General features: G+C 49.4%; 5 protein-coding genes and 6 non-coding genes across 11 annotated transcripts; 5 read left to right on the top strand and 6 right to left on the bottom strand.

The window, feature by feature from the left end:
* Positions 1-161: 161 nt before the first annotated feature.
* Positions 162-233, bottom strand: TRNAG-UCC (transfer RNA glycine (anticodon UCC)). Its single transcript has one exon. It is a non-coding gene; the product is annotated as a tRNA-Gly (tRNA).
* A 744-nt stretch (positions 234-977) lies between these two features.
* On the bottom strand, positions 978-1,049 carry TRNAA-CGC (transfer RNA alanine (anticodon CGC)). Its single transcript has one exon. It is a non-coding gene; the product is annotated as a tRNA-Ala (tRNA).
* A 109-nt stretch (positions 1,050-1,158) lies between these two features.
* Positions 1,159-1,240, top strand: TRNAS-GCU (transfer RNA serine (anticodon GCU)). Its single transcript has one exon. It is a non-coding gene; the product is annotated as a tRNA-Ser (tRNA).
* A 606-nt stretch (positions 1,241-1,846) lies between these two features.
* TRNAN-GUU (transfer RNA asparagine (anticodon GUU)) lies at positions 1,847-1,920 on the top strand. The gene has a single exon. It is a non-coding gene; the product is annotated as a tRNA-Asn (tRNA).
* Positions 1,921-2,832: 912 nt separating this feature from the next.
* On the bottom strand, positions 2,833-3,342 carry LOC125628336 (histone H3). Its single transcript, XM_048833306.2, has one exon. The coding sequence runs from the start codon at positions 3,308-3,310 to the stop codon at positions 2,900-2,902; it is 411 nt and encodes a 136-aa protein (XP_048689263.2). The 5' UTR covers positions 3,311-3,342; the 3' UTR covers positions 2,833-2,899.
* A 1,780-nt stretch (positions 3,343-5,122) lies between these two features.
* On the bottom strand, positions 5,123-5,578 carry LOC125628327 (histone H2A.J-like). Its single transcript, XM_075122483.1, has one exon. The coding sequence runs from the start codon at positions 5,559-5,561 to the stop codon at positions 5,172-5,174; it is 390 nt and encodes a 129-aa protein (XP_074978584.1). The 5' UTR covers positions 5,562-5,578; the 3' UTR covers positions 5,123-5,171.
* Positions 5,579-5,909: 331 nt separating this feature from the next.
* On the top strand, positions 5,910-17,916 carry LOC125628331 (histone H2B 8). Its single transcript, XM_075122484.1, has 2 exons — positions 5,910-6,383; positions 16,316-17,916. The coding sequence occupies exon 1, from the start codon at positions 5,961-5,963 to the stop codon at positions 6,339-6,341; it is 381 nt and encodes a 126-aa protein (XP_074978585.1). The 5' UTR covers positions 5,910-5,960; the 3' UTR covers positions 6,342-6,383; positions 16,316-17,916.
* On the bottom strand, positions 14,221-15,493 carry LOC125628326 (histone H2A.J-like). The gene has a single exon (XM_075122482.1). The coding sequence runs from the start codon at positions 15,476-15,478 to the stop codon at positions 15,089-15,091; it is 390 nt and encodes a 129-aa protein (XP_074978583.1). The 5' UTR covers positions 15,479-15,493; the 3' UTR covers positions 14,221-15,088.
* LOC125628330 (histone H2B 8) lies at positions 15,833-16,750 on the top strand. The gene has a single exon (XM_048833299.2). The coding sequence runs from the start codon at positions 15,883-15,885 to the stop codon at positions 16,261-16,263; it is 381 nt and encodes a 126-aa protein (XP_048689256.1). The 5' UTR covers positions 15,833-15,882; the 3' UTR covers positions 16,264-16,750.
* A 1,945-nt stretch (positions 17,917-19,861) lies between the features above and the next one.
* Positions 19,862-19,934, top strand: TRNAK-UUU (transfer RNA lysine (anticodon UUU)). Its single transcript has one exon. It is a non-coding gene; the product is annotated as a tRNA-Lys (tRNA).
* Positions 19,935-25,087: 5,153 nt separating this feature from the next.
* Positions 25,088-25,169, bottom strand: TRNAS-CGA (transfer RNA serine (anticodon CGA)). The gene has a single exon. It is a non-coding gene; the product is annotated as a tRNA-Ser (tRNA).
* Between the last annotated feature and the right edge of the window lie 2,727 nt (positions 25,170-27,896).

Below are 27,896 nucleotides of genomic sequence, written 5' to 3' on the forward strand. Positions count from 1 at the left end.
GCCGGGCTCAGGGGCTTGCTTTCGGCAGTGGGATTTTTGGGGGTGCTGGGAGCTCCTTGCTTTCTGCAGTCTTTGTATGTTGCGTTACTAATAAAGGGCAACATGGGTGTGAAATTAACCCCATTAACGTCCTGTTCTTTTAATAAAAATTAGTTAGGTGTTGCGTTGGCCGGGAATCGAACCCGGGTCAACTGCTTGGAAGGCAGCTATGCTCACCACTATACCACCAACGCACACGGGGAAAGGATTGCTTCAGCCTTTCTTGTGCAACTCCCCGTCAGTGGCCTATGGCCACCCGTGGACCTGTTACAATCCTGCCTGCTTCAAACCACAGCCAGCAGGGGGCAGTGGCCTGGGTCCCTGTGCGACTGGCGCTGTGACTTCTCTTTTGCTGCTCGCAAGAGGAGTCTTTTAAAAAAACAACCAACCAACCCACCCACCCCCTGAGAAATTCCTGAAACCTATCCCTGAGCCAAAGCTTTCTAACCCTGCTGCTATTCCGCTGGACGATGGCCCAGACAGGTTTGGGACTTGGTGGATGCCTCTTCACTAGACGTTTTCAAAGAGGGGATGGCTCTGCCTCTGTCTTGGATAGCAGATCCAACAAATCCTGCCTCTTGGCCGGAGGTTGGAGCAGAAAGCCCTGGCTGTCCCCTCCTCTAGGCTCAGCCGCGCCCCTCTGTTTTCCAGCACTCTGGGGAAGAATTCAGCGGCTCTTCCCTCTTCCGTCCATATTGAAATTACTTTGTTTTAAAGGGTAACTCCGGATTATAAATCGTGGCTCCCTTTTTGATCTTCTTTTCGCAGATGGCTGCAACCACTCAGGGGAGTCTCTCTGGGAGCAGAGCAGCGGAGAAACATGGGCTACACTTTGCCACTTGAGGCAGTCTGCCTATGGGGGGGGAGTGTGATGGGGGGCCATTGTCTGCCCCCGGCTCCTTTCCCTACCCCACATAATTAGGGAGAGAAAAAGAACGTGGAGATGCCAGGGATTGAACCCGGGACCTCATACATGCGAAGCATGCGCTCTACCACTGAGCTACATCCCCTCCTTGAAGCAACTTTCCCATACACCAGGTTTGCTTCCAGCGCTGGGCTGGGGCGCCCAGCACCCAGGATATGATGTCTATGAAAATCAGACTCCCACTCTCCAGACAAGACGAGGTGGCCGAGTGGTTAAGGCGATGGACTGCTAATCCATTGTGCTCTGCACGCGTGGGTTCGAATCCCATCCTCGTCGGTCCCCTTGCTTTAGTTCCCTTTTTGGGGTGGAACACATCAGCACCAAAGTGTGGGCTCACGGTCCCTCCCCCCCCATGGCTGTGCTTTGGGCGGCAGGGGAGTTCCAAGCAAGCTCCTGTTTATAAAGCCCCCGGCACGGAAGGGTCACCCTGCTTCTTGCAACCTCCGGCCTCCAAAGCAGCCGTGAAAGAGTTTGTGACAAGGGCAGGCAGGAGGTCGCTGGTGCCTTTTGCTGTATGCGAGCCTGTGCTGCGCAAAGGCGGCGACAACTACTCCAAGGTACAAGCTCCTCTTTCGTCCTGCTTGGGGGTCATTCTCTAACCTGAGCCACTGATTCGTATTTCCAGCCCCATCCATACCTGGTCCTTTCCCTCGCTAGCTTTCCTTTGCTTATCTCCGCCCCCACAGGTGGTCTTCCCCTGTAGCCCCAGCGGTCCTTGCGCCTTCTCGGTTGTGCTTTCACCGCGCTGAGCTTTCGTACAATGAAGAAGAAATTACATCGGCTGCCGTAGTAGAAACGAGTCAATGGCCCCAAAGGAGAAGCCACGAATAGATAATGCTACGTGTGAAAGGGAAGTGGAGGTATGTGGCCTTCAAAACAGATGTCTCTGTGGCGCAATCGGTTAGCGCGTTCGGCTGTTAACCGAAAGGTTGGTGGTTCGAGCCCACCCAGGGACGAGCTCTATTTAAACCGGCTGTGCTTTTAACAACTTCCAGGGACATTTGCGCCTGCTGTTACATTGTTCAAATGGTTCACACAGGGACTATTTTATAACCTGCGCCGTGTCTACACCACACTCTAGCCCCCTGATTAACCTTGGAATCGCAGACACAGGAGTGGGAAGTCCGTTGACTTCCCAGCAGTTGGGGGATCTTTTCTGGTTGCACCGATTTGTCTTGGCCATTTAGTTTAGCCTCCTGTGTGCCCCCCTCGTGGCAATAAATGGACGGATGGTTAAAAAGTTGGTTCTCAGCGTCAAAGTACAAAGGCCACAAAGTGGCGCCATATCCAAAGGCGTGTCATGTCCATCTCGCTCGACTCCTTTTAAACAGATTTATGTTCACCGAAATATTTTTCTCCCTAGAAATCCAAAAACAGATTCTGAGTTTCTATATATAAACCCCACAGTAGGGACTCGGCCTTGGAACAGCTATCTGAGGAGGGGGCAGACTGGGGAGTCACTCAATAAGGCCTTTAAAGATACTGTTCCTTGGGTGCTTTTCATCTCCCCCGAGGCTACCTGCCACCTACATCCGTCAACCAACCCTGGGCCAAGTCTGCATTTCACTACCAACTTTTCAGTTCAGTGTAAATGGAATCACCCCAATTCCAGCATCGTCGGATTAGAAAATGGGCTGAAAACCTGACTACGACTAAGGTCTGAACATCTTATAAGTAACTTTCTTTTCCGGTGAGCTAATGGTAGCAAAACTAGATCGCATTTGCAGACGGACCTAATTGCAACATTTATAGAACGCGAAGGTTTGCACTAACCAGACTCCATGTTTAGAGGGAAAAAAACCACTTAGCAAATGTAACCCTGATTAAAGCACATAAAGGGTGAATTTAAACTCTTTCGCGTGGGCACGTGGTGGCTCTTAGAAGAGCCTTTGGGGGCGTTGGTTCGGGAGCCGGCGGGCTCCGAGGGGAGCGGCCCTAGGCTCTCTCCCCGCGGATGCGGCGCGCCAGCTGGATGTCCTTGGGCATGATGGTGACTCGCTTGGCGTGGATGGCGCACAGGTTGGTGTCCTCGAAGAGCCCCACCAGATAAGCCTCGCTCGCCTCCTGCAAGGCCATGACGGCCGAGCTCTGGAAGCGCAGGTCCGTCTTGAAGTCCTGGGCGATCTCCCGCACCAGGCGCTGGAAGGGCAGCTTGCGGATCAGCAGCTCGGTGGATTTCTGGTAGCGGCGGATTTCCCGCAGGGCCACGGTGCCGGGGCGGTAGCGATGGGGCTTCTTCACCCCGCCCGTGGCGGGGGCGCTTTTCCGGGCAGCTTTAGTGGCGAGCTGCTTGCGGGGCGCTTTGCCACCGGTGGATTTACGAGCCGTCTGCTTGGTACGGGCCATGCTCGCTGCAGCGCGCTACCAGCCTTTCTCCAGTCCCGCCGCAGAGCAATAAGCACCCCGCCGCCGCTGTGCGCCATTTATAGCCCAGTCCTGGCTCCTGATTGGCTAGGAGCAGCCGGGCGACCGTTGAGGGGTTTAAATTTCCCGGGCTCAGCATGGATTGGCCATAGGGGGCGGCTCCCCCTGTTGGGCTCATGAGGCTTCTGGGGTTTGAGCGCTTCTCGCCTTTGGAAGTGCAGGGGGCGGGGACTGGTCTCTGGGGCACGGGGATTGGCTGGAACTTGAAAACCGCCACCTCCTTACAAGAGTGCGGGGGTCAGGTGTGTCAAGGAGGGTTGCTAGAACTAAGTCCTCGCCTCTGATTGGCTGGCCAGTATTTGAATTTCCCGGGCTTGACAGGGATTGGCTGGAGATTTTACGCCCACGCGTGTTTGTCCACAGGTGCCCGTGGACCTGTGTCCCCCCCACCCCACCCCACCCCCGTCGCTCTCCCGGGGAGACACAAGGCTCCCTGGTGGCGAAGCGCTGTGGCAGGCTGGTCCTTGATCTCTGCTGCTAAATTCGGGGTGTCGGCGCTAAAGGGGGGTGGGGTGAGTCAGCGGCTCGTGCACCGTGCAGGGGGACCCCGGCCCCGCAACGGGCCCCGGGCTCCCCTCTGCCCATGCAGTGGCAGGAAAGACTCAAACTGCGACTCCCAACGTGAGCCACGTGTGCAGAACGTTTCTGTCGGCCCCACAGCGGGGGGGCAGTTTTCCCCTCTGCAACTCCACCTAGAAACAAACCTCCGGCTTGCATTTGAATCTGTGCCTCTCCTCTGAATGCACTTCCCGCCCCTCCGGCTCGATGTTATAAACACCGAGTGAATGAAACACTGAATGAAAGCAAGATCCACAGGAGAATATGATCCATAAGTCTGAATTTTTCAAGGGTATGAGGATCACAATAATTTCCATGGCAACATATGATATGAAGTCCTAAGTACAGGGTCGGGGGCTTTGATATAGGCTCTAGCGAAAGGCGAGCTAGACTATGGGGCAGGTGGGAAGCTCTTATTCCTAACCACATGGTTTGTTCTGTCCTGATCCCCCGCTTCATTGGCGCCCGTAGAAGCAGGATCTGGGTGGTTGTTGGGTGGGGGGGGAGGTGTTATGATCTAATGATTAAAGCACATGTCCCGACATCTGGATTCTATGCCAGAGACGCTGCTTTGTGTGACCCTTTGCATGGCTTTTAGCATCTCTGATCTTCTCCCTCCCCCCAAAGGGGCACGTTTTCTAAGGAGTGAATTCGCTTTGTGGCTGCTGAATGAGAACGGAGGGGATGCGTGCGTGGCGGGAGGTCTGAAGAGGTTTGGAAAGATCCGCCCTTGGAAACAATGTTTCCTTTCTTCTCCAGCCGGCTGCAGCTCATTGCGAGCCAGGCCAAAGGACAAGGGTGTTTCACTAAAGACAGAAATGAGGGGTCTCCTGTCCCATTCATTTACTCTTAACATTGTTGGCCTTCTCACTCATGGGACAGCTCCAGCTCTTGACCTCACAACCTGGGAGAGAAAAACTAATTCACAGCTTTCATCTACCCCCTCAAACTCTTAAAACGAAACCTCTATCTTTGCCGGATTTCATGGATATCTATTTTCTTTTCGCCCTGTATGAATTGGGACCGACTGCTTTGTTCCGTTTACACCACGGACACTAAGCATCCCATTTCAGTATCACAGCTCTATAGTCTAGTACAGACTTCCTAGGAACTATAAGGGACTGACAAGCTCTTTTTCGGGATTTGTGGGTGGCTCTTAAAAGAGCCTTTGGGTTCACGCAGATCGAGTCGCGGGGAAACTTCTCCCCTAGGGGACGCAGCAGCCTCACTTGCCCTTAGCCTTATGGCTCTCGGTTTTCTTGGGCAGCAGCACCGCCTGGATGTTGGGCAGGACCCCGCCCTGGGCGATGGTGACTTTGCCCAGTAGCTTGTTCAGCTCCTCGTCGTTGCGGATAGCCAGCTGCAAGTGGCGGGGAATGATGCGGGTTTTCTTGTTGTCGCGGGCGGCGTTGCCAGCCAGTTCCAGGATTTCAGCAGTCAGATACTCCAGCACTGCAGCCATGTAAACGGGGGCGCCAGCACCCACTCGCTCCGCATAGTTCCCCTTGCGCAGCAGCCGGTGCACACGGCCTACAGGAAACTGCAGCCCCGCACGAGACGAACGAGACTTGGCCTTAGCTCGCACTTTCCCACCTTGCTTTCCGCGGCCAGACATAACAACGACTTGCTCAAACTCTGCTCACAAAAACGAAATGTAACAATATCTAGCTTCTCTCGTTGCTGGCCTTTTATTCCCTCACGGGGATGGGGCGAGCGGCTCCTGATTGGCTGCCTCATGCGTCTCTTCCAAAACACCCAATGGGAAAGACACTTCGCAACCCCGCCAATCGGGAAAGAAAGAGGGGGCTGCCGTCCAATCGCCGCGCAGCATTTCGACGAAGCCCCTTTACATCGGCGGCCACGACTAGAAATGGCGGCCCGATATGGAAGCAGCCAATAGGAAGGGTGGAATTAGGCTACCCTCATTTGCATAGGGGCGCTATAAAGAGAGGACTCTCGGCCGGGCGGATTACTGCCTTGCTGGTTCTGTTCTGCGTTGTCGGGAGCGGTCGAGATGCCTGAGCCGGCGAAGTCCGCTCCCGCGCCCAAGAAGGGCTCCAAGAAAGCGGTGACCAAGACCCAGAAGAAAGGGGACAAGAAGCGCCGCAAGACCAGGAAGGAGAGTTACTCCATCTATGTCTACAAGGTGCTGAAGCAGGTTCACCCCGACACCGGCATCTCCTCCAAGGCCATGGGCATCATGAATTCCTTCGTCAACGACATCTTCGAGCGCATTGCTGGGGAGGCGTCCCGCCTGGCGCATTATAACAAGCGCTCCACCATCACCTCCCGGGAGATCCAGACCGCCGTGCGCCTGCTGCTGCCCGGGGAGCTGGCCAAACACGCCGTGTCTGAGGGCACCAAGGCTGTGACCAAGTACACCAGCTCCAAGTAATCGCGCTGTGTTCTCCAAGAGACTTCAACTATGAACCCAAAGGCTCTTTTAAGAGCCACCCACTTTTTCCATGAGAGAGCTGAGAGTCCTAGCCAATACCCCTATAAAAACATGATCAATGCGTTTTAGAGTATTAACTTATATGTAAGATATTTATATGAGGAATGAGAATTTTTCTAGAAAGCTATTGTCTTAAGGTTTGCTATATATAGATAAAAATGTTCTATTAATGTCTACTATTCAGCAATGGCATCTGAACACCTTTATGTTTATGCAATAGAAAATATCAATTTTTATAAAATACTAGTGAAGATTTTTTTAGTGTATTTTCCCTAATAAAAATTCTTACCATCTCCATCCAGAAAACAGAAGGGATTAGTTCATAGCTCTAAAACAAATGGCACCAAAATACTAAGAGACTGGGGAAGGAGAGGCCTAGAGCCATTATGAGTGTAAACATGCAGACTGGATTTCTCTAATTAGAAAATGAATGTTAATTTTAAAAATCACCATTTAGTTATTTGGGGAGGCATCCATTCTTGTGATATCTGTGTCTTCAATGAAAGAGGCTTTAGTCACTGTTTTACCCTTAATTGTTTGCTTTTTTTTATCTAGAGTTAACCCCCCCCCCAAGTTTTGTAACTGCAAGAAAATTGTATTCGTAGAGTAAAATCTCTAACGTTAGGCTGATACACTTTCGCTGTAAACTTTGAATCCATTAGAATAAATATTCCCATATTCACTTCCCCCAAGACTTAAAGAAAACCATTGTGAAATAACCTGAAGCTGCTTTTATAGACAAGTCAAATTACAAATTGGCATTCGATCTTTGCAGAGAAAGGTATATTGTAAGGGTAGTATACACTTCCAGCCTTTTAACAAAATACCACATTTAGTATAAGCTGCCATCTCCTTACAACTGTAAGAGAAAAGGAGGACTTGTGGCACCTTTGAGACTAACCAATTTATTTGAGCATGAGCTTTCGTGAGCTACAGCTCACTGCATCGGATGCATGAAAGCTTCTGCTCACATAAATTGGGTAGTCTCGAAGGTGCCACAAGTCCCCCTGTTCTTTTTGCGAATACAAACTAACACGGCTGCTACTCTGAAAACTGTAAGAGAGACTGAGGATTTTCTGTCCTTTCCAGTTTTGACATGGAGCTATATTTTTATTTATTTTTTCATATTAACGTCACACACACACACCCCCCTCCAGCACATGGAAGTTAAATAGTTGACCTGGGAGTCACCTGCACCGAGGCAGTCCAAGGGTCTCGAAGAGCGGGGGCTGGGGTGTAGCTCAAACAGTTTGACTCCAAACTGCGGCCAACGTGATTCTCTCGGCCAGAGAAGTGGGGAGGAGACAAAAGGTCACTTGACGTTTGCAAATATCCAGGTGTTTAGGATGCTCCTAAGTGTGAATTGGGACACACCCCGCCGTTGGGCTGAGGATGAAAAAGCTGTATTCCCTCCAAGTGGCGCCGTGGGAGGTTTTTTTTCCCCCTCTGCAAAGTTTGGGGCTGGGCAGACTTCAGGAACTGAATGCCAGGACGCGGCAGAAAGAACAAAGCGCAGCGCCCCATTTGCGCGGCCGTGGGGTGGATCCATTTGTGCTCCGCCACCTCTCCAGCCCCAAACCTTTGTGATACTTCCTGGATCCCAATAAGACAAATAACCGATTTCCAGAGTCCAAAAGGAACTTTTTAAATCTCTTCCGAGCTAAGGGCGGGGAATATGCAGTCCTGCCCTCTCTGTTACCCGACGGAGCCAAAAATGCAGGGGCCTAAGGGCAATCAAAGGACACCCAGACTTCCTCTAACACTCACTTTGCGGCCTGCCTCAGCTCAGAGATCCCTGACATGATTCGCAGCCCATGAACTCAACGCTGAGCGGTAACATGTAATTCCGAAAGTCCTAATGCTAAAATGACACTCTTCTTTCCCCCCCCCGACCTTTTGCGCATGCTCTGGGGCAGATAAGGCGCCAAATTTTACTGTTTAATTTTAAATGAAAGACTGTACGCTGATTGGCCAGCGTGGCAAGAGGTCTCATTGGTGGAAGCGGAGAAGCTAGGGTTTGGGAGCCAAAAGGGGAGTTGAAGTACAGGTAGGTACATTGTAAGGAGATTGATCACTTTAGATAAGCTATTACCAGCAGGAGAGTGGGGTGGGGGGAGAGAAAACCTGCATTTCTGCTGGAAATGGCCCACCTTGATTATCAGACACATTGTAAGGAGAGTGATTACTTTAGATAAGCTATTACCAGCAGGAGAGTGGGGTGGGGGGAGAGAAAACCTTTTGAACTGATAAACACCCATTTTTTCACAATCTGTGTGTATAAAGAAAAGGAGTACTTGTGGCACCTTAGAGACTAACCAATTTATTTGAGCATGAGCTTTCGTGAGCTACAGCTCACTTCATCAGATGTATACCGTGGAAACTGCAGCAGACTTTATATATACACAGAGAATATGAAACAATACCTCCTCCCACCCCACTGTCCTGCTGGTAATAGCTTATCTAAAGTGATCAGCAGGTGGGCCATTTCCAGCACAAATCCAGGTTTTCTCACCCTCCACCCCCCCACACAAATTCACTCTCCTGCTGGTGCTAGCCCATCCAAAGTGACAACTCTTTACATAATCAAGTCGGGCTATTTCCTGCACCAATCCAGGTTTTCTCACATCCCCCCCACCCCCATACACACACAACCTCACTCTCCTGCTGGTAATAGCTCATCTAAACTGACCACTCTCCAAGTTTAAATCCAAGTTAAACCAGAACATCTGGGGGGGGGGGGGTAGGAAAAAACAAGAGGAAACAGGCTACCTTGCATAATGACTTAGCCACTCCCAGTCTCTATTTAAGCCTAAATTAATAGTATCCAATTTGCAAATGAATTCCAATTCAGCAGTTTCTCGCTGGAGTCTGGATTTGAAGTTTTTTTGTTTTAAGATAGCGACCTTCATGTCTGTGATTGCGTGACCAGAGAGATTGAAGTGTTCTCCGACTGGTTTATGAATGTTATAATTCTTGACATCTGATTTGTGTCCATTTATTCTTTTACATAGAGACTGTCCAGTTTGACCAATGTACATGGCAGAGGGGCATTGCTGGCATATGATGGCATATATCACATTGGTGGATGTGCAGGTGAACGAGCCTCTGATAGTGTGGCTGATGTTATTAGGCCCTGTGATGGTGTCCCCTGAATAGATATGTGGGCACAATTGGCAACGGGCTTTGTTGCAAGGATAAGTTCCTGGGTTAGTGGTTCTGTTGTGTGGTATGTGGTTGTTGGTGAGTATTTGCTTCAGGTTGCGGGGCTGTCTGTAGGCAAGGACTGGCCTGCCTCCCAAGACTTGTGAGAGTGTTGGGTCATCCTTTAGGATAGGTTGTAGATCCTTAATAATGCGTTGGAGGCGTTTTAGTTGGGGGCTGAAGGTGACCGCTAGTGGCGTTCTGTTATTTTCTTTGTTAGGCCTGTCCTGTAGTAGGTAACTTCTGGGAACTCTTCTGGCTCTATCAATCTGTTCTATCAAGATCTATCAATCTATCAAGATCTCTGTCAAGCTTTCTTACAACTACAATACCCACCTGCAGAAGTAAAGAAACAGATTGATAGAGCCAGAAGAGTTCCCAGAAGTTACCTACTACAGGACAGGCCTAACAAAGAAAATAACAGAACGCCACTAGCGGTCACCTTCAGCCCCCAACTAAAACCCCTCCAACGCATTATTAAGGATCTACAACCTATCCTAAAGGATGACCCAACACTCTCACAAGTCTTGGGAGGCAGGCCAGTCCTTGCCTACAGACAGCCCCGCAACCTGAAGCAAATACTCACCAACAACCACATACCACACAACAGAACCACTAACCCAGGAACTTATCCTTGCAACAAAGCCCGTTGCCAATTGTGCCCACATATCTATTCAGGGGACACCATCACAGGGCCTAATAACATCAGCCACACTATCAGAGGCTCGTTCACCTGCACATCCACCAATGTGATATATGCCATCATGTGCCAGCAATGCCCCTCTGCCATGTACATTGGTCAAACTGGACAGTCTCTATGTAAAAGAATAAATGGACACAAATCAGATGTCAAGAATTATAACATTCATAAACCAGTCGGAGAACACTTCAATCTCTCTGGTCACGCAATCACAGACATGAAGGTCGCTATCTTAAAACAAAAAAAACTTCAAATCCAGACTCCAGCGAGAAACTGCTGAATTGGAATTCATTTGCAAATTGGATACTATTAATTTAGGCTTAAATAGAGACTGGGAGTGGCTAAGTCATTATGCAAGGTAGCCTGTTTCCTCTTGTTTTTTCCTACCCCCCCCCCCCAGATGTTCTGGTTTAACTTGGATTTAAACTTGGAGAGTGGTCAGTTCAGATGAGCTATTACCAGCAGGAGAGTGAGGTTGTGTGTGTATGGGGGTGGGGGGGATGTGAGAAAACCTGGATTGGTGCAGGAAATAGCCCGACTTGATTATGTAAAGTGTTGTCACTTTGGATGGGCTAGCACTAGCAGGAGAGTGAATTTGTGTGGGGGGGTGGAGGGTGAGAAAACCTGGATTTGTGCTGGAAATGGCCCACCTGATGATCACTTTAGATAAGCTATTACCAGCAGGACAGTGGGGTGGGAGGAGGTATTGTTTCATATTCTCTGTGTATATATAAAGTCTGCTGCAGTTTCCACGGTATACATCTGATGAAGTGAGCTGTAGCTCACGAAAGCTCATGCTCAAATAAATTGGTTAGTCTCTAAGGTGCCACAAGTACTCCTTTTCTTTTTGCGAATACAGACTAACACGGCTGTTCCTCTGAAACCTGTCATTGTAAGGAGAGTGATTACTTTAGATAAGCTATTACCAGCAGGAGAGTGGGGTGGGGGGAGAGAAAACCTTTTGAAGTGATAAACACCCATTTTTTCACAATCTGTGTGTATAAAAACATCCTCACTGCATTTTCCACTTTTATGCATCCAGTGAAGTGAGCTCTAGCTCACAAAAGCTTGTGCTCAAATAAATTGGTTAGTCTCTAAGGTGCCACAAGTACTCCTTTTCTTTTTGCAAATACAGACTAACACAGCTGCTACTCTGATACAGGTAGGTAGTTCTCCTGCCCATCTTGTTCCCTCTCCGTTTTTCCTCTGGTCGGGACGGGGCACCGCAAAATTCGGAGGGAATCTGGATTATTGTCCAATATTTAGGGTATTGGCAAACCTGAGTGTGTCTTTCTTGCCACACATGGGGGTGGGGTGTGAAGGTCATCTCAAGGCTAATTAGGGTGGCCAATTCTCCAGGAATCGGCATCGATCTCCTGGTGAGTATTGAAAGCAATTTGCGAGATTTTAGTAGGATATTTTAAGGAAATGATATTGTCATGTTGGCGGGGAAATCTCTTGGAATAGCTTCAAGCCGAGTTGGCAACTGTAATGCATGAAGAAACTCTAGGGCTCAAGGTTTTCCTGGCAAACGTGATCCACTCAGAACATGCCAAGACAGGGGTTCTCAAACTGGGGATTGGGACCCCTCAGGGGGTTGTGAGGTAATTACATGGGGGGTGGGGTCATGAGCTGTCGGCCTCCACCCCAAATCCCACTCTGCCTCCAGCATTTATAATGGTGTTAAATATATTTAAAAGTGTTTTTAATTTATAAGGGAGGGTCACACTCAGAGGCTTGCTATGTGAAAGGGATCACCAGTACAAACGTTTGAGAATTACTGTGCGAAGAGAAACACCGTGAAGGCCATGGATGTGGTGTATACATTGAAACATCAAGGTCGCACCTTACATGGGTTTGGGGGGGTTGAACCCTCAGCCATACCCACAAAGTAAATGTTCCATCTTTAAAAGCCCTTCCCTGGCTGCATGGAAAGAGCTGGATTTGCTCCAAGCCAAAGTGATGTAAATAACAGAGTTAAGGTAAAAACATTCTGAAGTCATCTCAGAACCGAAGTAACACACAACAAAGTTTAGGTTCTGAGTGGGATTTTCTGTTTACCCCACATCCCTAGTGAGAGAAAGCCCAGGCCTTTTAAATGGAAGCACAGTAAAATCAATATGCTTTCCAAAACACGCCTAAACTACACACTTTGCCAAACCCTATAGAATAGCTCCTCTTACTTCAGTTAAAAACAAAAATGGAAAAGAAGAAACCCTGTATTTCTCAAAATGTAGTCCCCTCTGTAACTGTGACCACCCAGAATGACAGTAACAAGAACATAAAAGCTGCCACACTGGGTCAGACTATGGTCCATTTTGCTCAATATCCTATCCCTGAAAGTGGTCCATACTAGAGCTTCAGGAGGGAGTGTACAGAACAGGGCAATCCCAGAGTAATCTACCCTGGCTTCCATTCCTGGCTCATGGTAGTCAGAGGGTTAGGGTCACCTGGAGCCACTAGTGCAGGGGTTCTCCCAACAAATTTTTTGGTGGCCACGGAGTATGGCCACCAATTCTTGCTGGTGGCCACGCTGACAATTTTTCCTGAAATACTTAATTAACTTTAGAATAAATAAATATGCACATATACATGGTCCAAATCGTAATTTATTTATGTAGGGTTTTTCAGATTGGGATATAAAAATACTGTGCAAATTATCTCTATTCTTTACTGGCCCTAAACAGAATAGAAACACAAATAAGGCGCTCTGCATGTTCTTGTCAGTTGTTGTTTCTTTTCCTTTTTTGGTTGCTTCAAAAAAAAAAAAGATTTGCTGCTAGTAAGTCTGGTGCTGTGAAAAGTGATATTAACAAACATACAAATATCACTTTTCACAGCAGAAACAAGAAAAGGAGTACTTGTGGCACCTTAGAGACTAACCAATTTATTTGAGCATGAGCTTTCGTGAGCTACAGCTCACTTCATCAGATGTATACCGTGGAAACTGCAGCAGACTTTATATACACACAGAGAATATGAAACACAGAAGAAACCTTACTCAGCCCGAGCAAGCCCTGGGACAAATTAAGCCCTGGATGGGGAGATGGGCAAGGAGGCAGTGGGGACCATGGCGGGGATGGTGAGCCTGGGGCCAGAGCCTGCCATCACATGGATGGAGCCTGAAGCTGAAGTCTGCTCCCCCCACCGGGAAAGTCACCAGCTGCCTGCACCTCCAGCATTTGTGTCTTCAGAGGGGGCAGAGCTCAACCCCTGCTGGCAGACGGCCAGTGCTTTGTTCCCTCCCCGAATCACAGCCCAGGAGGCTGTGGCTGCAAAAATAGCCCCCACTGTCTGCATTTGAGAAACGCTGTACTGACAGGCCTATCTTCCCTGCATGTATTCAGTTCTTTTCTGACCCCCAAGTTATGCTTTTGGGCAGCACAACATCCCATGGCACTGGATTAGCTGCATGTTGTGTGGGAAAAGTACTTTCTCTTATTTGTATTAAACATGCTGAATATTAATTTCCTTGGGTGGACCCTGGTTTTTGTATTGTGTACCTCTCCTCTTCCTGCTGTGTTCTTAGAAATCTCTCTCATCTGTCACGCCACACACACACCTCCCCTTTACTTTTAATGGAACACATCTGATCTAGGGTTGACAGAGTAGCAGAAATTGTACCCTCATTCTCTTTGCTATAGGATAGTTCCATATCATAATTCTGGAGTTCCAGATTCTAGCATAAGAGTTTAGTATCAGATTTCTACATGTAATGTAACCATATGAGGAGTGAATGGTCTGCGTCCACAGTAACTTCTTACCATGTAAACATAGCTGCAAATCTTTAAGACTGCATACAATGGCTAGACACACTTTCTGTATAATAGCATAATTTTTCTCCCCAGTGGTAGACCCAGGGAGCTCAATCTATTTAGGTTAATAAAGACAAGGTTAAGGGGTGATTTGATCAGTCTGAAAGTAGCAAAATAGGGAACAGCTACTTGAGAAAGTTGCCGGCCTTACAATTAATTGTCCCTAGTAATTATTTAACTTGAATGTATCAAACGCCCTGCCAGATAACTTTGCCTACAGCGGACAAAAGTAATGCATAAAATCCAGTAAAACAAAAAGTAACATACCAACTAGCCAGATAAACTTGTGACAAATTAATTCATATTTCTTGCAATGCTGAGACCAACAGCTGTTGTGAATTACACTTTTCCTTTGCCAGGTAGCCTTAGTCCAGGGCTTAAAACACAGCTGGAGTTCCAGGTGACTAGTTCCTTTCCCATCTTGACTATCAATTTTCTGTGTGGTTTTAGGAAAGACACTTAGGCCAATGTTTGCGGGCTGTGATGCTTATAAGCACCTCAGCACAGGGATCCCAGATGAAAATAATCAAACTGCACAGCACAGCACAAGTGAACCCAAACACTGCCTTTTGGGAGTTCTAAACGTTTTGTTCCTGGGTGGGGGTTGCTCTGTTTGAAAACGCTAGGATTCATTCGTTGGAAGGGGTAGAGCGGCAGAAGCTGCAACTGCTCACTCACCTGTGCAGCTTTAGGATCTGGTTAGTGCAAAACGGGAACAGGGTTTCAGAAGTTTGTGCTATGAGAAGGACAAAGGAGAAGAAGCAGCATTTTCCCTACCGCCCCCAATGTGTGGCTCAGGGATCTGATTAGTGCAAAACCAGGACAAGGTTTCTGGGGATACCAAAAGAGTAGACAACGTTTTCTCGAGCTGCCCCTACCTCCCCAAGACAGGGAGCGATTCCCAGCTCTTCCTGAAATTGTGGGTGGCTCTTAAAAGAGCCTTTGGTTTTAGGGGGGGTGGGTATCCACGCTCACTTGCCCTTGGCTTTGTGGCTCTCGGTTTTCTTGGGCAGCAGCACCGCCTGGATGTTGGGCAGGACCCCGCCCTGGGCGATGGTGACTCCCCCCAGCAGCTTGTTCAGCTCCTCGTCGTTGCGCACGGCCAGCTGCAAGTGGCGGGGGATGATGCGGGTTTTCTTGTTGTCGCGGGCGGCGTTGCCAGCCAGCTCCAAGATCTCCGCGGTCAGGTACTCCATCACCGCGGCGAGGTACACGGGGGCGCCGGCTCCCACCCGCTCCGCGTAGTTCCCCTTCCGCAGCAGCCGGTGCACCCGCCCGACCGGGAACTGCAGCCCCGCCCGAGAAGAGCGAGACTTGGCCTTGGCCCGCACCTTCCCGCCTTGCTTTCCGCGGCCAGACATGACGAGCAACCCCAAGCACCTGCCTAAGCGAGCAAACACACCACGGCACTCTAGGAAAGCTGCAGGGCTCCCGGCCTTTTATTCCCTCACGGGGATGGGGCGAGCGGCTCCTGATTGGCTGCCTCATGCGTCTCTTCCAAAACACCCAATGGGAAAGACACTTCGCAACCCCGCCAATCGGGAAAGAAAGAGGGGGCTGCCGTCCAATCGCCGCGCAGCATTTCGACGAAGCCCCTTTACATCGGCGGCCACGACTAGAAATGGCGGCCCGATATGGAAGCAGCCAATAGGAAGGGTGGAATTAGGCTACCCTCATTTGCATAGGGGCGCTATAAAGAGAGGACTCTCGGCCGGGCGGATTATTGCTTTGCTGGTTCTGTTCTGCGTTGTCAGGAGCGATCGAGATGCCTGAGCCGGCGAAGTCCGCTCCCGCGCCCAAGAAGGGCTCCAAGAAAGCGGTGACCAAGACCCAGAAGAAAGGGGATAAGAAGCGCCGCAAGACCCGGAAGGAGAGTTACTCCATCTATGTCTACAAGGTGCTGAAGCAGGTTCACCCCGACACCGGCATCTCCTCCAAGGCCATGGGCATCATGAATTCCTTCGTCAACGACATCTTCGAGCGCATTGCTGGGGAGGCGTCCCGCCTGGCGCATTATAACAAGCGCTCCACCATCACCTCCCGGGAGATCCAGACCGCCGTGCGCCTGCTGCTGCCCGGGGAGCTGGCCAAACACGCCGTGTCTGAGGGCACCAAGGCTGTGACCAAGTACACCAGCTCCAAGTAATCGCGCTGTGGCCCTCCCGCCCAGAGGCGTCCATTTAAAAAAAAACCCAAAGGCTCTTTTAAGAGCCACCCACTGCCTCCAGGAGAGAGCTGTAAACATTGCACGTTGTGTGAGCTCCGGGCCTTGCTAAGGCAAGGCCCAGCAAAGCGTATAGCGCCTCTTATTATTTGCATGTTCTTTTCTTTAGCCTGCTGTCTGTTTTGGGGCTTTCTGGGGCAGTGGGGGTTGTGCTTTAGCAAGCCTTGATTGCCGCCTTGATGGATTTAATTGCCTATTCGTTTATATTAAGTAGTCTGCGGCTTTGCTTTAAGCGGCTCTGTCCTGGAAGTTTTGGGGGGGGGTTACCTTGCTCTTTAGCGGCGGGGCTGCGGAACCTTGTAGCCTTGGGGAGCCTTTGTTCTAATCACTTTAATAGATTCTGTAGGATTGAATAATTAGGTTTTTTTTTTACTGTTGCTTTGTACAATAAAAGCCTAGGAAAACCTGGTACAGAGTGCTTAAAATCAAATTTAAAATATTTTTGTAACGTTAACTTTAAAATATAGGAACTGAGAAGTCTGCACAGCGGGTACCGTGCTTAGTTTATCCGCAAAGCCAAAGTTAAGGCCATAGGAGACATACCCTACCCATCACCCCGAGCCCGAAGTCAACAGGACTCTGCCCCACGGCTAACCAAACATCTCGCCATCTACCAGCCGCCATGTGACATTCGTTGAGTTGCCCGAAGGCCCCAGTCCCCACTTGCGTGGACAACCTCCCACGCTGGGAAGGGGAAAGGGAGAGACCTGAAATCCCTGGTCCGTGAAATCTCCTCTGCTGCGTTAGGACCCCTGCCATTAACGTGCAACAAATGGGGCGTTTCTGGGAGGGAATCAAAGTTTAGGGTGCTTTTTGCTGAACGACTGGCGGGGACCCCACTCCGTGGGGACCCTGACCCCACAGTTACTTGGGCGGTGCGGGGGGGGGGGGGGTCACACTAAAGCGCTCCGGGCGGCTCCTCTGCCCGCATTCAAAGATCAAGGCCGGCTATGATTGGACGCGGTACGATCTCATTGGCCGGAAAGGAAATGCGTTTGTGTGTGTGGTGGGGGAGGGTTTCTTAACTTTTCCACCTCGGTTTTCCCTCTGATCCCATTACATCCACGCTGTTTGCGGCCAGCCAGCCTTAAACCAGGACCCAAACGACTCCGCTTTATAGAGGCCTTCCTCCCGTCAATTACCATGGATAAGAACACCTGGCTTGGCTGGGTTGCATATGCCCGATCAATCAAGTGCTGTTTTTATCTGTTATCTTTTTGCTACTTTTATTTTTATTTGGGTGGGGGAAGGGAGGTAAAGGTTATTTTTAATTTAAAAAAAAAAAGGCATTAAAAACCCTGCAAAGTGCTTCAGGGCATCACCAGGCCTAAGATCTGCTTTTAGCCCATTCACATTGGGGTTGAAATCCTAAATGACCCCCAGATGCAGAAGAGCAAGGGAGGGCTGAGGCTTGTCCTGGAGAATGATGTGATCTGGGATACAGCGTTGTACACAGACCGGGCTAAGATAAAAGTGTGTGCGTAGTGCTTGGGTTGGGGGTGTACACAGATGCATCTGATGAAGTAGGTTTTAGCCCACGAAAGCTTATGCTCAAATAAATGTGTTAGTCTCTAAGGTGCCACAAGTCCTCCTGTTCTTTTTGCGGATACAGACTAACAGGGCAGCTACTCTGAAACAGATATCAGGGTTACACCTTGGGGGGGGGGGCTGAACCTTCAGCCAGTTGCAAAAAGAAACAATGACCCAAAGAAAGGGGTCTTGAAGGCTGGCTCACTGCCACACCAAAAGTGTTGGGTTTATTTAGCAAAAAGTCAATATTAAATGTATTTTAAATATTCACTCTTCTATGTGCTTTCAATTACTTGCATGGTTAACCAAAGCATTTGGGATGCAATAATCTAGCTCCTCCTGGTGTGGAACAGCAAATAGTATATGTTTGCTTCCTGGAGAGTTCTTTTAAACGGACACAATTCAGCCCAATAGTTTGGACTGGCAACCTTCCCTCAATTTTCACTGATTCTGCAGCCCTAACATGTGAAATGTTTATTTCAGTGTTTTGCACTCATTGTAGCTGCGGTGATGATGGTTCTCTAAGGAGTGACTCTAGCCCAGTGGCTCTCCACCTTTCCAGACTACCGTACCCACCCTTTCAGGAGTCTGATTTGTCTGGTGCGCACACACACCCCCGGCAAGTTTCACCTCATTGTAAAAATGACTTGCTTACAAAATCAGACCTAAAAATACAAAGCGTCACAGCCACGTGGTTGATGAAAAATGCCTGACGTTCACAGTTTGCCATATCATTATGAAATCGATCAATTGGAATATAAATATTGTCCTTGCATTTCGGTGTATAGAACATAGAGCGGTATAAACAAGTCATTGTCTGTATGGAATTTTAGTTTGTACTGACTTTGCTAGGGCTTTTTCTGTAGCCTGTTGTGAAACTAGGCCAATCCCTAGATGCGTGGATGGACCCCCGGAGGACCTCTGGATACACAAACCCCTGGTGGAGAACCCCTGCACTAGAGCTGTAGCTCACGAAAGCTTATGCTCAGATAAATTGGTTCGTCTCTAAGGTGCCACAAGTACTCCTTTTCTTTTTGTGAATACAGACTAACACGGCTGTTACTCGGAAACAACTACTACTGTGTTAGGGTCTTTGCTAACACCCTTTTTACCTTGATACTGTTACAATACCGAAAAGCAGGGCTGTCAACTCTCATCATTTTGTCATCCGTCTCCCAATCATCATTGTTTTCTTTAAAGCCCCAGCTCCTGGAGTCAAGTGAATAATGGGGTGCTTTCAGCCTTCCTTCTTAAAGCAAACCTAATGTTTCTAGCCCTGGTGGCTGTGGAGAAAGCTTCAAAATGTGAGACACACACCCCACCCCTTAGGCACCCTAAAGGCTCCAAAAGCAGAAGGCAAACAAATGAACTCCAGAAATCTCTTATTTTTTACATAATCTCATGACTTTAAAGTCAAGCTGGTGGTTTTTGGTGAGCCGGACTCATCAGTTTTGAACATTTGGGGTTGGCAATCCTGGACAAATCACCTCCTTTCTTCAAAAAGAAAAGGAGGACTTGTGGCACCTTAGAGACTAGCCCGTTTATTTGAGCAGAAGCTTTCGTGAGCTACAGCTCCCTTCATCGGATGCATCCTGAGCTGTAGCTCACGAAAGCTTATTGTCAAATAAATCGGTTCGTCTCTAAGGTGCCACAAGTCCTCCTGTTCTTTTTGCGGATACAGACTAACACGGCTGCTACTCTGAAACCTCCTTTCTTCACTCAGTCCTTTTCCCTCCTCAGCAATAAGGCTGCTGCTTGAAGGGTAATTAATGATTAAGTGCTGAGCCACAGGATCGCAGTCCCCCATGCTCCCGCCTTTAGCTACAAGGGCAGAGATTTGCACCCCCAGGGCTCCCTTTCCTGTTGTCACATCTCTGCACTGGGATTCAGTTTGCTGGGACAATGGCCAGCCACTGATTGGCTAATCTTTGCCCAATCAGAGCGCAGGACGTCACTTTAAAAAGGCAAAGTCTCTCTCTTCAGCTCGTGAGCCCGGATAGCTCAGTCGGTAGAGCATCAGACTTTTAATCTGAGGGTCCAGGGTTCAAGTCCCTGTTCGGGCGCAAAAATTATTTTATGATTCTGCTGGCAGCTACATTCATCCCTGCACTTTGCTGCATTCACATTTTCCCACAAACCCAGAGACAATTCCTAAAAAAGCGCCCGGTCACATTTCAACCCCCCCATGCCCTGCCCTGTAAAAGACAGTCACACAAAATGGTGTTTGGGCCTGTTGTCAAAAGGTATGAGAGGAATCATTGAGGAGGGGGAGAGAAGAAATAAATAGGGGGGAAATCACTGATTTGAAATGACCATTGTCCAATTCCATTTTATGAACCGGTCTCCAGAAAGCTTTTCTTACCACATCACCGCTGAAGTAGATTGTTCCTGAGCTCAGGGTACAAATCTCTCCCCAGTGTCTCACAGATGCCCCTAGAACAGTGGTTCTCAAACTTTTTTCCCCGCGAACCACTTGAAAATTGTCAAGGGTCCCGGCAGGGCCACTTAATGATCTTTCCAAATGTTGTTCGTACCGTTAGCTAGCTATTGTAAAGCACTTTGGATAAAAGCACGGTATGAAAAAAACCCTTAATTATAATGAACTTATTTTGTTCCACAAATGAAAGCACACCACTCATATTTTAATACCAGTAGTCTTACCTTTCTAATGTGATGGATGTGCCCTCTCTCCCCCACCGCGGCAGCCACCGAGTCTTTTAGGAAGGCGGGGGGGTCCTCTCCCAGGCTTCACTAATTAGGTGGGTGGCCCTTTATTCTTTTGTGTGCAGCCGCCCAGGTGCGCACCTTAGAGGGAACTTTCCGCAGACCACCTGAATGGAGCTCACAGGCCACAGTTTGAGAGCCTCTGCCCTAGGGAATGCGCAGCGTTGTCTCCTGCAAGCCAGGCGTCATTACAAGGAGTTGGAACTTGTAGGTGTCACCCTGGGGTCATTTGAGAAAGACAGCGAGCCTTGGGGGAACATGCATCTGGTGTCTCTTGGTGTCTGCAGTGCTACAAATCCTGCTCAAGGAGGTGCTGGATGGGCCCAGAACGGGGCAGTCAAAGGTTTTGTGTGGTTGCACGTTCCTTAAGATACACCAAAGTGAAGAAAAGGGAGAGTGGGGGAATACAAATAAAAGGAGGGTTGTTGTTTTTTTAATATGCTTTGGTAAGGAAAAGACCGAGATTATGCCAGAGAGGGCTGCAAAATCACGATGATAATAACGAAAGGAAAAAAGCTGGGGGTGTTGCGGCCAATCGAAATTTGAATGGGAGTCCAAGTTCAGTGTAGCCATTAACCGCTGAACCTGCTACTGCTCCTTCTCTGTACATCGGCACTGAGTGGGGATAATAACCGACCAGCACAGACCTTGACTGAGATCAGGGTCTCTGTTGCATCACGTGCGGCAGAAACTCCTATCAGGATGAAGGACACAATCTTCACACACTGATCGAGACAAGGGCCTTCTTTACAGACCCCGGGGTCTGTGCCAGGGACCGCACAGACCCCAGTCAGTCATGAGACACGTGGATGGCCAGATGGACCTGATGTCCGCACTGCCTGCCTTCTCTCTGAGCAAAATCTCGTTTCTTTCCCCCCACATTGGGAGTCAAACAAGAGTCACCTGGATGAAAACCATGAATCTCAAAGTTCTCAGACTGGGGGGGGGGGGGGTGCAGAATGTACTGGGGGGGCAGGAGAAGGCAGAGCAGTGGCTGCTGGCTGGGGGCCCAGCTCTGAAGGCAGAACTGCTGTCAGCAGCAGTGCAGAAATAAGGATGGCATCGTGTGGACACTCTTCTCATCCCTTGAAGACCTGGGCTTTGCAGATGATTTTACTCTCCTATCACATACCCAACACCACCTACAAGAAAAAACGACTTGACTCACTGGAACACTGGAATGCGTTACCTAGGGAGGTGGTAGAATCTCCTTCCTTAGAAGTTTTTAAGGTCAGGCTTGACAAAGCCCTGGCTGGGATGATTTAATTGGGGATTGGTCCTGCTTTGAGCAGGGGGTTGGACTAGATGACCTCCTGAGGTCCCTTCCAACCCTGATCTTCTATGATTCTATGATTTTATGACTCAAGGCATTCAGCCAGCAAATTGGGCTGAACATCAACCACAATAAGACAGAGATCATGCCCTGTACTATTGCCTCCCCATCGTTCTCACCAATGTAGAAACATTCACATACTGGGGCAGCACCATCAGTCAGGACGGTGGAACAAGCCAGGACATCTGGAACAAAACCAATGAAGCCAGGAGCGCCTTCAGGAGCTTAAATGCAGTCTGGAAATCATGAAAATACGACACCAAAACCAAACTCAAGATTTATCAGAGCTGTGTACTTTCAAGATTACTTTATAGTGCAGACTGGTGAGGAATGAGAAAGTATGACCAGTCCAAACTGTCTTCATTCCATACAACCTGCCTCAGAAAAATCCTCCGTATCTTTTGGCCCAGAACAATCTCAAACCAAGATCTGTGGACACAGTGGAGCCAAAGGGATCTGAGCCCCATTATTGCCAGGAGGCGTTGGAGATGGATCGGCCGTGCGCTTCGGATGGAAACTGATTCCATCACCAGAGTAGCGATAAGATGGACACCTGAAGGCAAGCGGAAACGAGGCCGCCCAAAAACAAGCTGGCGAAGAGCTGTGGAAGCCGAGCTGAAAAACGTGGGGCACGACTAGGGAATCATTGAGAGACTTGCCAGAAACAGACAGGAATGGAGGCGCTTCATCACTGCCCTAAATGCCAGAGGGATAATAGGAACGTGGTGATGATGATGAGTACGGTATTACCACCCTTACGTCTCCGCTTCAGAGCTGGGCGTCTGGAGAGCTATAGACCAGTGGTTCTCAAACTTTTCTGCTGGTGACTCCTTTCACATCGCAAGCCTCTGAGGGCGACATCCCCACCCCCTTATAAATTAAAAACACTTTTAAAATATTTAACATTATAAACACTGGAGGCAAAGCGGGGTTTGGGGTGGAGGCTGACAGCTCGCGAGCCTCCGCCCCCCCCCCCCCATGTAATAACCTCACCACCTCCTGCAGGGTCCCGACCCCCAGTTTGAGAACCCCTGCTATAGACTGTGTACCTCTCTGCTAGAATCAATGTTTTTAATATTTAGGGAAAGTTGCTTGTGGGGAACCGCAGCACCACCTAGTGGTGGACAGAGGCACTGTGTCATTAACTCTTCGTGCGCTGAAGGTCAAACTCAACTATCCATTCCTGAAAAGAACAGGAGGACTTGTGGCACCTTAGAGACTAACCAATTTATTTGAGCATAAGCTTTCGTGAGCTACAGCTCACTTCATCGGATGCATACTGTGGAAAGTACAGAAGATCTTTAATTGGTTAGTCTCTAAGGTGCCACAAGTCCTCCTTTTCTTTTTGCGAATACAGACTAACACGGCTGTTACTCGGAAACTTGTCAGACGTTCTTGTTAACTCCTGGAAATATGCTGGAAATGGCCCACCTTGATTATCACTTCAAGGGGTTTTCTCTCCCCTCACCCCACTCTCCTGCTGGTAGTGGCTCATCTTGGGTGATCACTCTCCTTACAATGTATATTTTTTCATGGTCTGTGTGTATATATAAAATCTCCTCACTGTACTTTCCACTTTATGCATCTGATGAAGTGAGCTGTAGCTCACGAAAGCTTATGCTCAAATAAATTGGTTAGTCTCTAAGGTGCCACAAGTACTCCTTCTCTTTTTGTGAATACAGACTAACACTGTTACTCTGAAACCTATCCATTCCTGGATACCCTGCAACCTCTGAGACTGGGCCCACCTCTCTAGTACAGTAATAATGAGACGAAGGAAAGGGAAGTGAAGGAACAGAAAGAACATTTTAGAAATAAACCAAACGCATTAACACAATGTGGTAGAGATTCTATATTCCCGCCCCCACCCCCCCCAAAACACTTTCAAGTTTTTGGTGGACAAAACACAAGAATCCCGAGTTCCATTTCTGAACACAAAGTAAGACGAAAAACTGCTGAAAATTTAGTTTAAAATTTAAAAATATATTCTTCAAGGGAAGAGAAAATCCACCCAGCTCTAGCTCTGGAGAGAAAAGAGACCGGGAGGGAGGGGAAATTGAGCCAAGTTTCTATTTAATTATTTAAATGCACACTTTACGTTGAACACAAAGGGGTTCGTTTCTTTCTGGGATGTGTGTTGGTAGCTCAGATAATTAAGTTTATTTTGTGTGTGTGTGTGTGTGTGTGTGTGTGTGTGTGTGTCCAGAAGGCACAACACATTAATTTAGTAACCCTGAAAATGGTCCCTTCCACCGCCAGACCTGCCTCAAAATCACTTGCCCTGGGTAGATTAGCCTGCCCCCTGTGTGCCTGTGAGGAAAAAAAAAATTTTGTGAAAAAAAGCCATTTTTAATCAAAGGGCGTGACACAAACTGGCCGCATGGTGGCACCACACCATCAGGCGTGACACGCACCAGGCCCCAGTCTGCACAGTCCTGGTGAAAAGGGGGTGAACTCCCCTCGCCCCTCTTCCCAGATGTGTTTTCCCTCCAGGCCCCAGTTGACATGAATTCCCGGGGCTGCTGGAAGGGGCCGTTGGGGCTGATGTCCCTCGGCGCACACGCAGCATTGGCTGGTGCGACGAGCACCCCGGGCCACACCGCACGTGCACGGTGATGGTGCAAACAGCCCCGCGGCACGGCCCCTTTCAGGGCTTTGGGCCGGGCCCAGCGCTGCCGGGAGGAGAGCTCACGCCAGGCATGGTGCCCACACGCCCTGCCGGGGTGATTCTCTGACGCAGGGAGAACAGGGGACAGTGTCACCTGCCGATTTTCAGGCTGTGATCTGGGGCTCTGTGGGAGGGACCCCGGCAGCTCAGACCAGGCCCCTGATTTAGGGGGTGGCCACGTGGTTTCCACCACTGGTATCTCTCGCCCGGAACCTCAGTTCCCCAGTTCCCATGTTAGGTTCCTGCACTGCCCCAGCTCCCATCACACTCAGAGCAGTTGCAGGCAGGGGTAGGGCAGAGCCATGGGGCACCAGGAGCCCAGGGTGTTTGCCCCCTCGGGGCAGTTTGCAGGAGAGCTCAGGGACATGGGGCGAGGCAGGGTCCCCGGTGCAGAGGGGGGTTTGCTTGGGCTGGGGAGCGAATTGAGAGCGTCTCTGGGAATCCTATGGACGCATTCCCCTGCTGAGCTACTGTGGCTAAAACACAGGCCTCGCTGCGAGCGGGATTCGAACCTGCGCGGGGAAACCCCATTGGATTTCGAGTCCAACGCCTTAACCACTCGGCCATCACAGCTGTGTCCCTGAATGCCTCCAATGCCAGAAAAACTGGTCACTATGTCAGCATATTGGGCTGCATTGGCAGGAGCGCGGGCACGGGAAGTGATTATTCCCCTCTAGTCGGCACCGGTGAAGCCACACCTGGCGTATTGCGGCCAGTTTTGGGGCCCCCACTACAGAAGGGATGTGGACAAATTGGAGAGTCCAGCGGAGGGCAACGGAAATGATCAGGGAGCCTGGGGCACAGGACTTACGAGGAGAGGCTGAGGGAACTGGGGTTATTTAGTTTGCAGAAGAGAAGAGTGCGGGGGGATTTGATCACAGCCTTCACTACCCAAAGGGGGGCTCCAAAGAGGATGGAGCTCGGCTGTTCTGGTCAATATGTTCAGGTTGGACATATGACCAGGGAAGAGTATAAAAATATTGCTCGGGCATGTAGGAATGATATCAGGAGGGCCAAATCGCACCTGGAGCTGCAGCTAGCAAGAGATGTCAAGAGTAACAAGAAGGGTTTCTTCAGGTATGTTGGCAACAAGAAGAAAGCCAAGGAAAGTGTGGGCCCCTTACTGAATGAGGGAGGCAAACTAGTGACAGAGGATGTGGAAAAAGCTAATGTACTCAATGCTTTTTTTGCCTCTGTCTTCACTAACAAGGTCAGCTCCCAGACTGCTGCGCTGGGTATCACAACATGGGGAGTCGATGGCCAGCCCTCTGTGGAGATAGAGGTGGTTAGGGACTATTTAGAAAAGCTGGACGTGCACAAGTCCATGGGGCCGGACGAGTTGCATCCGAGAGTGCTGAAGGAATTGGCGGCTGTGATTGCAGAGCCATTGGCCATTATCTTTGAAAACTCGTGGCGAACGGGGGAAGTCCCGGATGACTGGAAAAAGGCTAATGTAGTGCCGATCTTTAAAAAAGGGAAGAAGGAGGATCCTGGGAACTACAGGCCAGTCAGCCTCACCTCAGTCCCTGGAAAAATCATGGAGCAGGTCCTCAAAGAATCAATCCTGAAGTTCTTGCATGAGAGGAAAGTGATCAGGAACAGCTAGCATGGATTCACCAAGGGAAGGTCATGCCTGACTAATCTAATCGCCTTTTATGATGAGATTACTGGTTCTCTGGATGAAGGGAAAGCAGTGGATGTATTGTTTCTTGACTTTAGCAAAGCTTTTGACACGGTCTCCCACAGTATTCTTGTCAGCAAGTTAAGGAAGTATGGGCTGGATGAATGCACTATAAGGTGGGTAGAAAGCTGGCTAGATTGTCGGGCTCAATGGGTAGTGATCAATGGCTCCATGTCTAGTTGGCAGCCGGTGTCAAGTGGAGTGCCCCAGGGGTCGGTCCTGGGGCCGGTTTTGTTCAATATCTTCATAAATGATCTGGAGGATGGTGTAGATTGCACTCTCAGCAAATTTGCGGATGATACTAAACTGGGAGGAGTGGTGGATACGCAGGAGGGCAGGGATAGGATACAGAAGGACCTAGACAAATTGGAGGATTGGGCCAAAAGAAATCTGATGAGGTTCAATAAGGATAAGTGCAGGGTCCTGCACTTAGGACGGAAGAATCCAATGCACCGCTACAGACTAGGGACTGAATGGCTAGGCAGCAGTTCTGCGGAAAAGGACCTAGGGGTGACAGTGGACGAGAAGCTGGATATGAGTCAGCAGTGTGCCCTTGTTGCCAAGAAGGCCAATGGCATTTTGGGATGTATAAGTAGGGGCATAGCGAGCAGATCGAGGGACGTGATCGTTCCCCTCTATTCGACATTGGTGAGGCCTCATCTGGAGTACTGTGTCCAGTTTTGGGCCCCACACTACAAGAAGGATGTGGATAAATTGGAGAGAGTCCAGCGAAGGGCAACAAAAATGATTAGGGGTCTAGAACACATGACTTATGAGGAGAGGCTGAGGGAGCTGGGATTGTTTAGCCTGCAGAAGAGAAGAATGAGGGGGGATTTGATAGCTGCTTTCAACTACCTGAAAGGGGGTTCCAAAGAGGATGGTTCTAGACTGTTCTCAATGGTAGCAGATGACAGAACGAGGAGTAATGGTCTCAAGTTGCAGTGGGGGAGGTTTAGATTGGATATTAGGAAAAACTTTTTCACTAGGAGGGTGGTGAAGCACTGGAATGCGTTACCTAGGGAGGTGGTAGAATCTCCTTCCTTAGAGGTTTTTAAGGTCAGGCTTGACAAAGCCCTGGCTGGGATGATTTAACTGGGAATTGGTCCTGCTTCGAGCAGGGGGTTGGACTAGATGACCTTCTGGGGTCCCTTCCAACCCTGATATTCTATGATTCTATGATTCTATGTTCTCAGTGGTGGCTGATGACAGAACGAGGAGCGAAGGTCTCAAGTTGCAGTGGGGGAGGTCTGGGCTGGCTATTAGGAAACACTATTGCTCTAGGAGGGGTGTTCTCCGTTCCCGGCGTGGCCCAGGGTGCTCGTCGCACCAGCCAACGCTGCGTGTGCGCCGAGGGACATCAGCCCCAGCGGCCCCTTCCAGCAGCCCCGGGAATTCATTTCAACTGGGGCCTGGAGGGAAAACACATCTGGGAAGAGGGGCGAGGGGAGTTCACCCCCTTTTCACCAGGACTGTGCAGACTGGGGCCTGGTGCGTGTCATGCCTGATGGTGTGGCGCCACCGTGCGGCCAGTTTGTGTCACACCCTTTGATTTTAAAACATGGCTTTTTTCACAGAAACTTTCTTTTCCTAACAGAGATGGGGGGTGGGGGGCAGTCCAG

The sequence above is a fragment of the Caretta caretta genome, chromosome 23, assembly GCF_965140235.1.
Source record: "Caretta caretta isolate rCarCar2 chromosome 23, rCarCar1.hap1, whole genome shotgun sequence".
In the NCBI taxonomy this organism is placed as follows: domain Eukaryota; kingdom Metazoa; phylum Chordata; order Testudines; family Cheloniidae; genus Caretta; species Caretta caretta.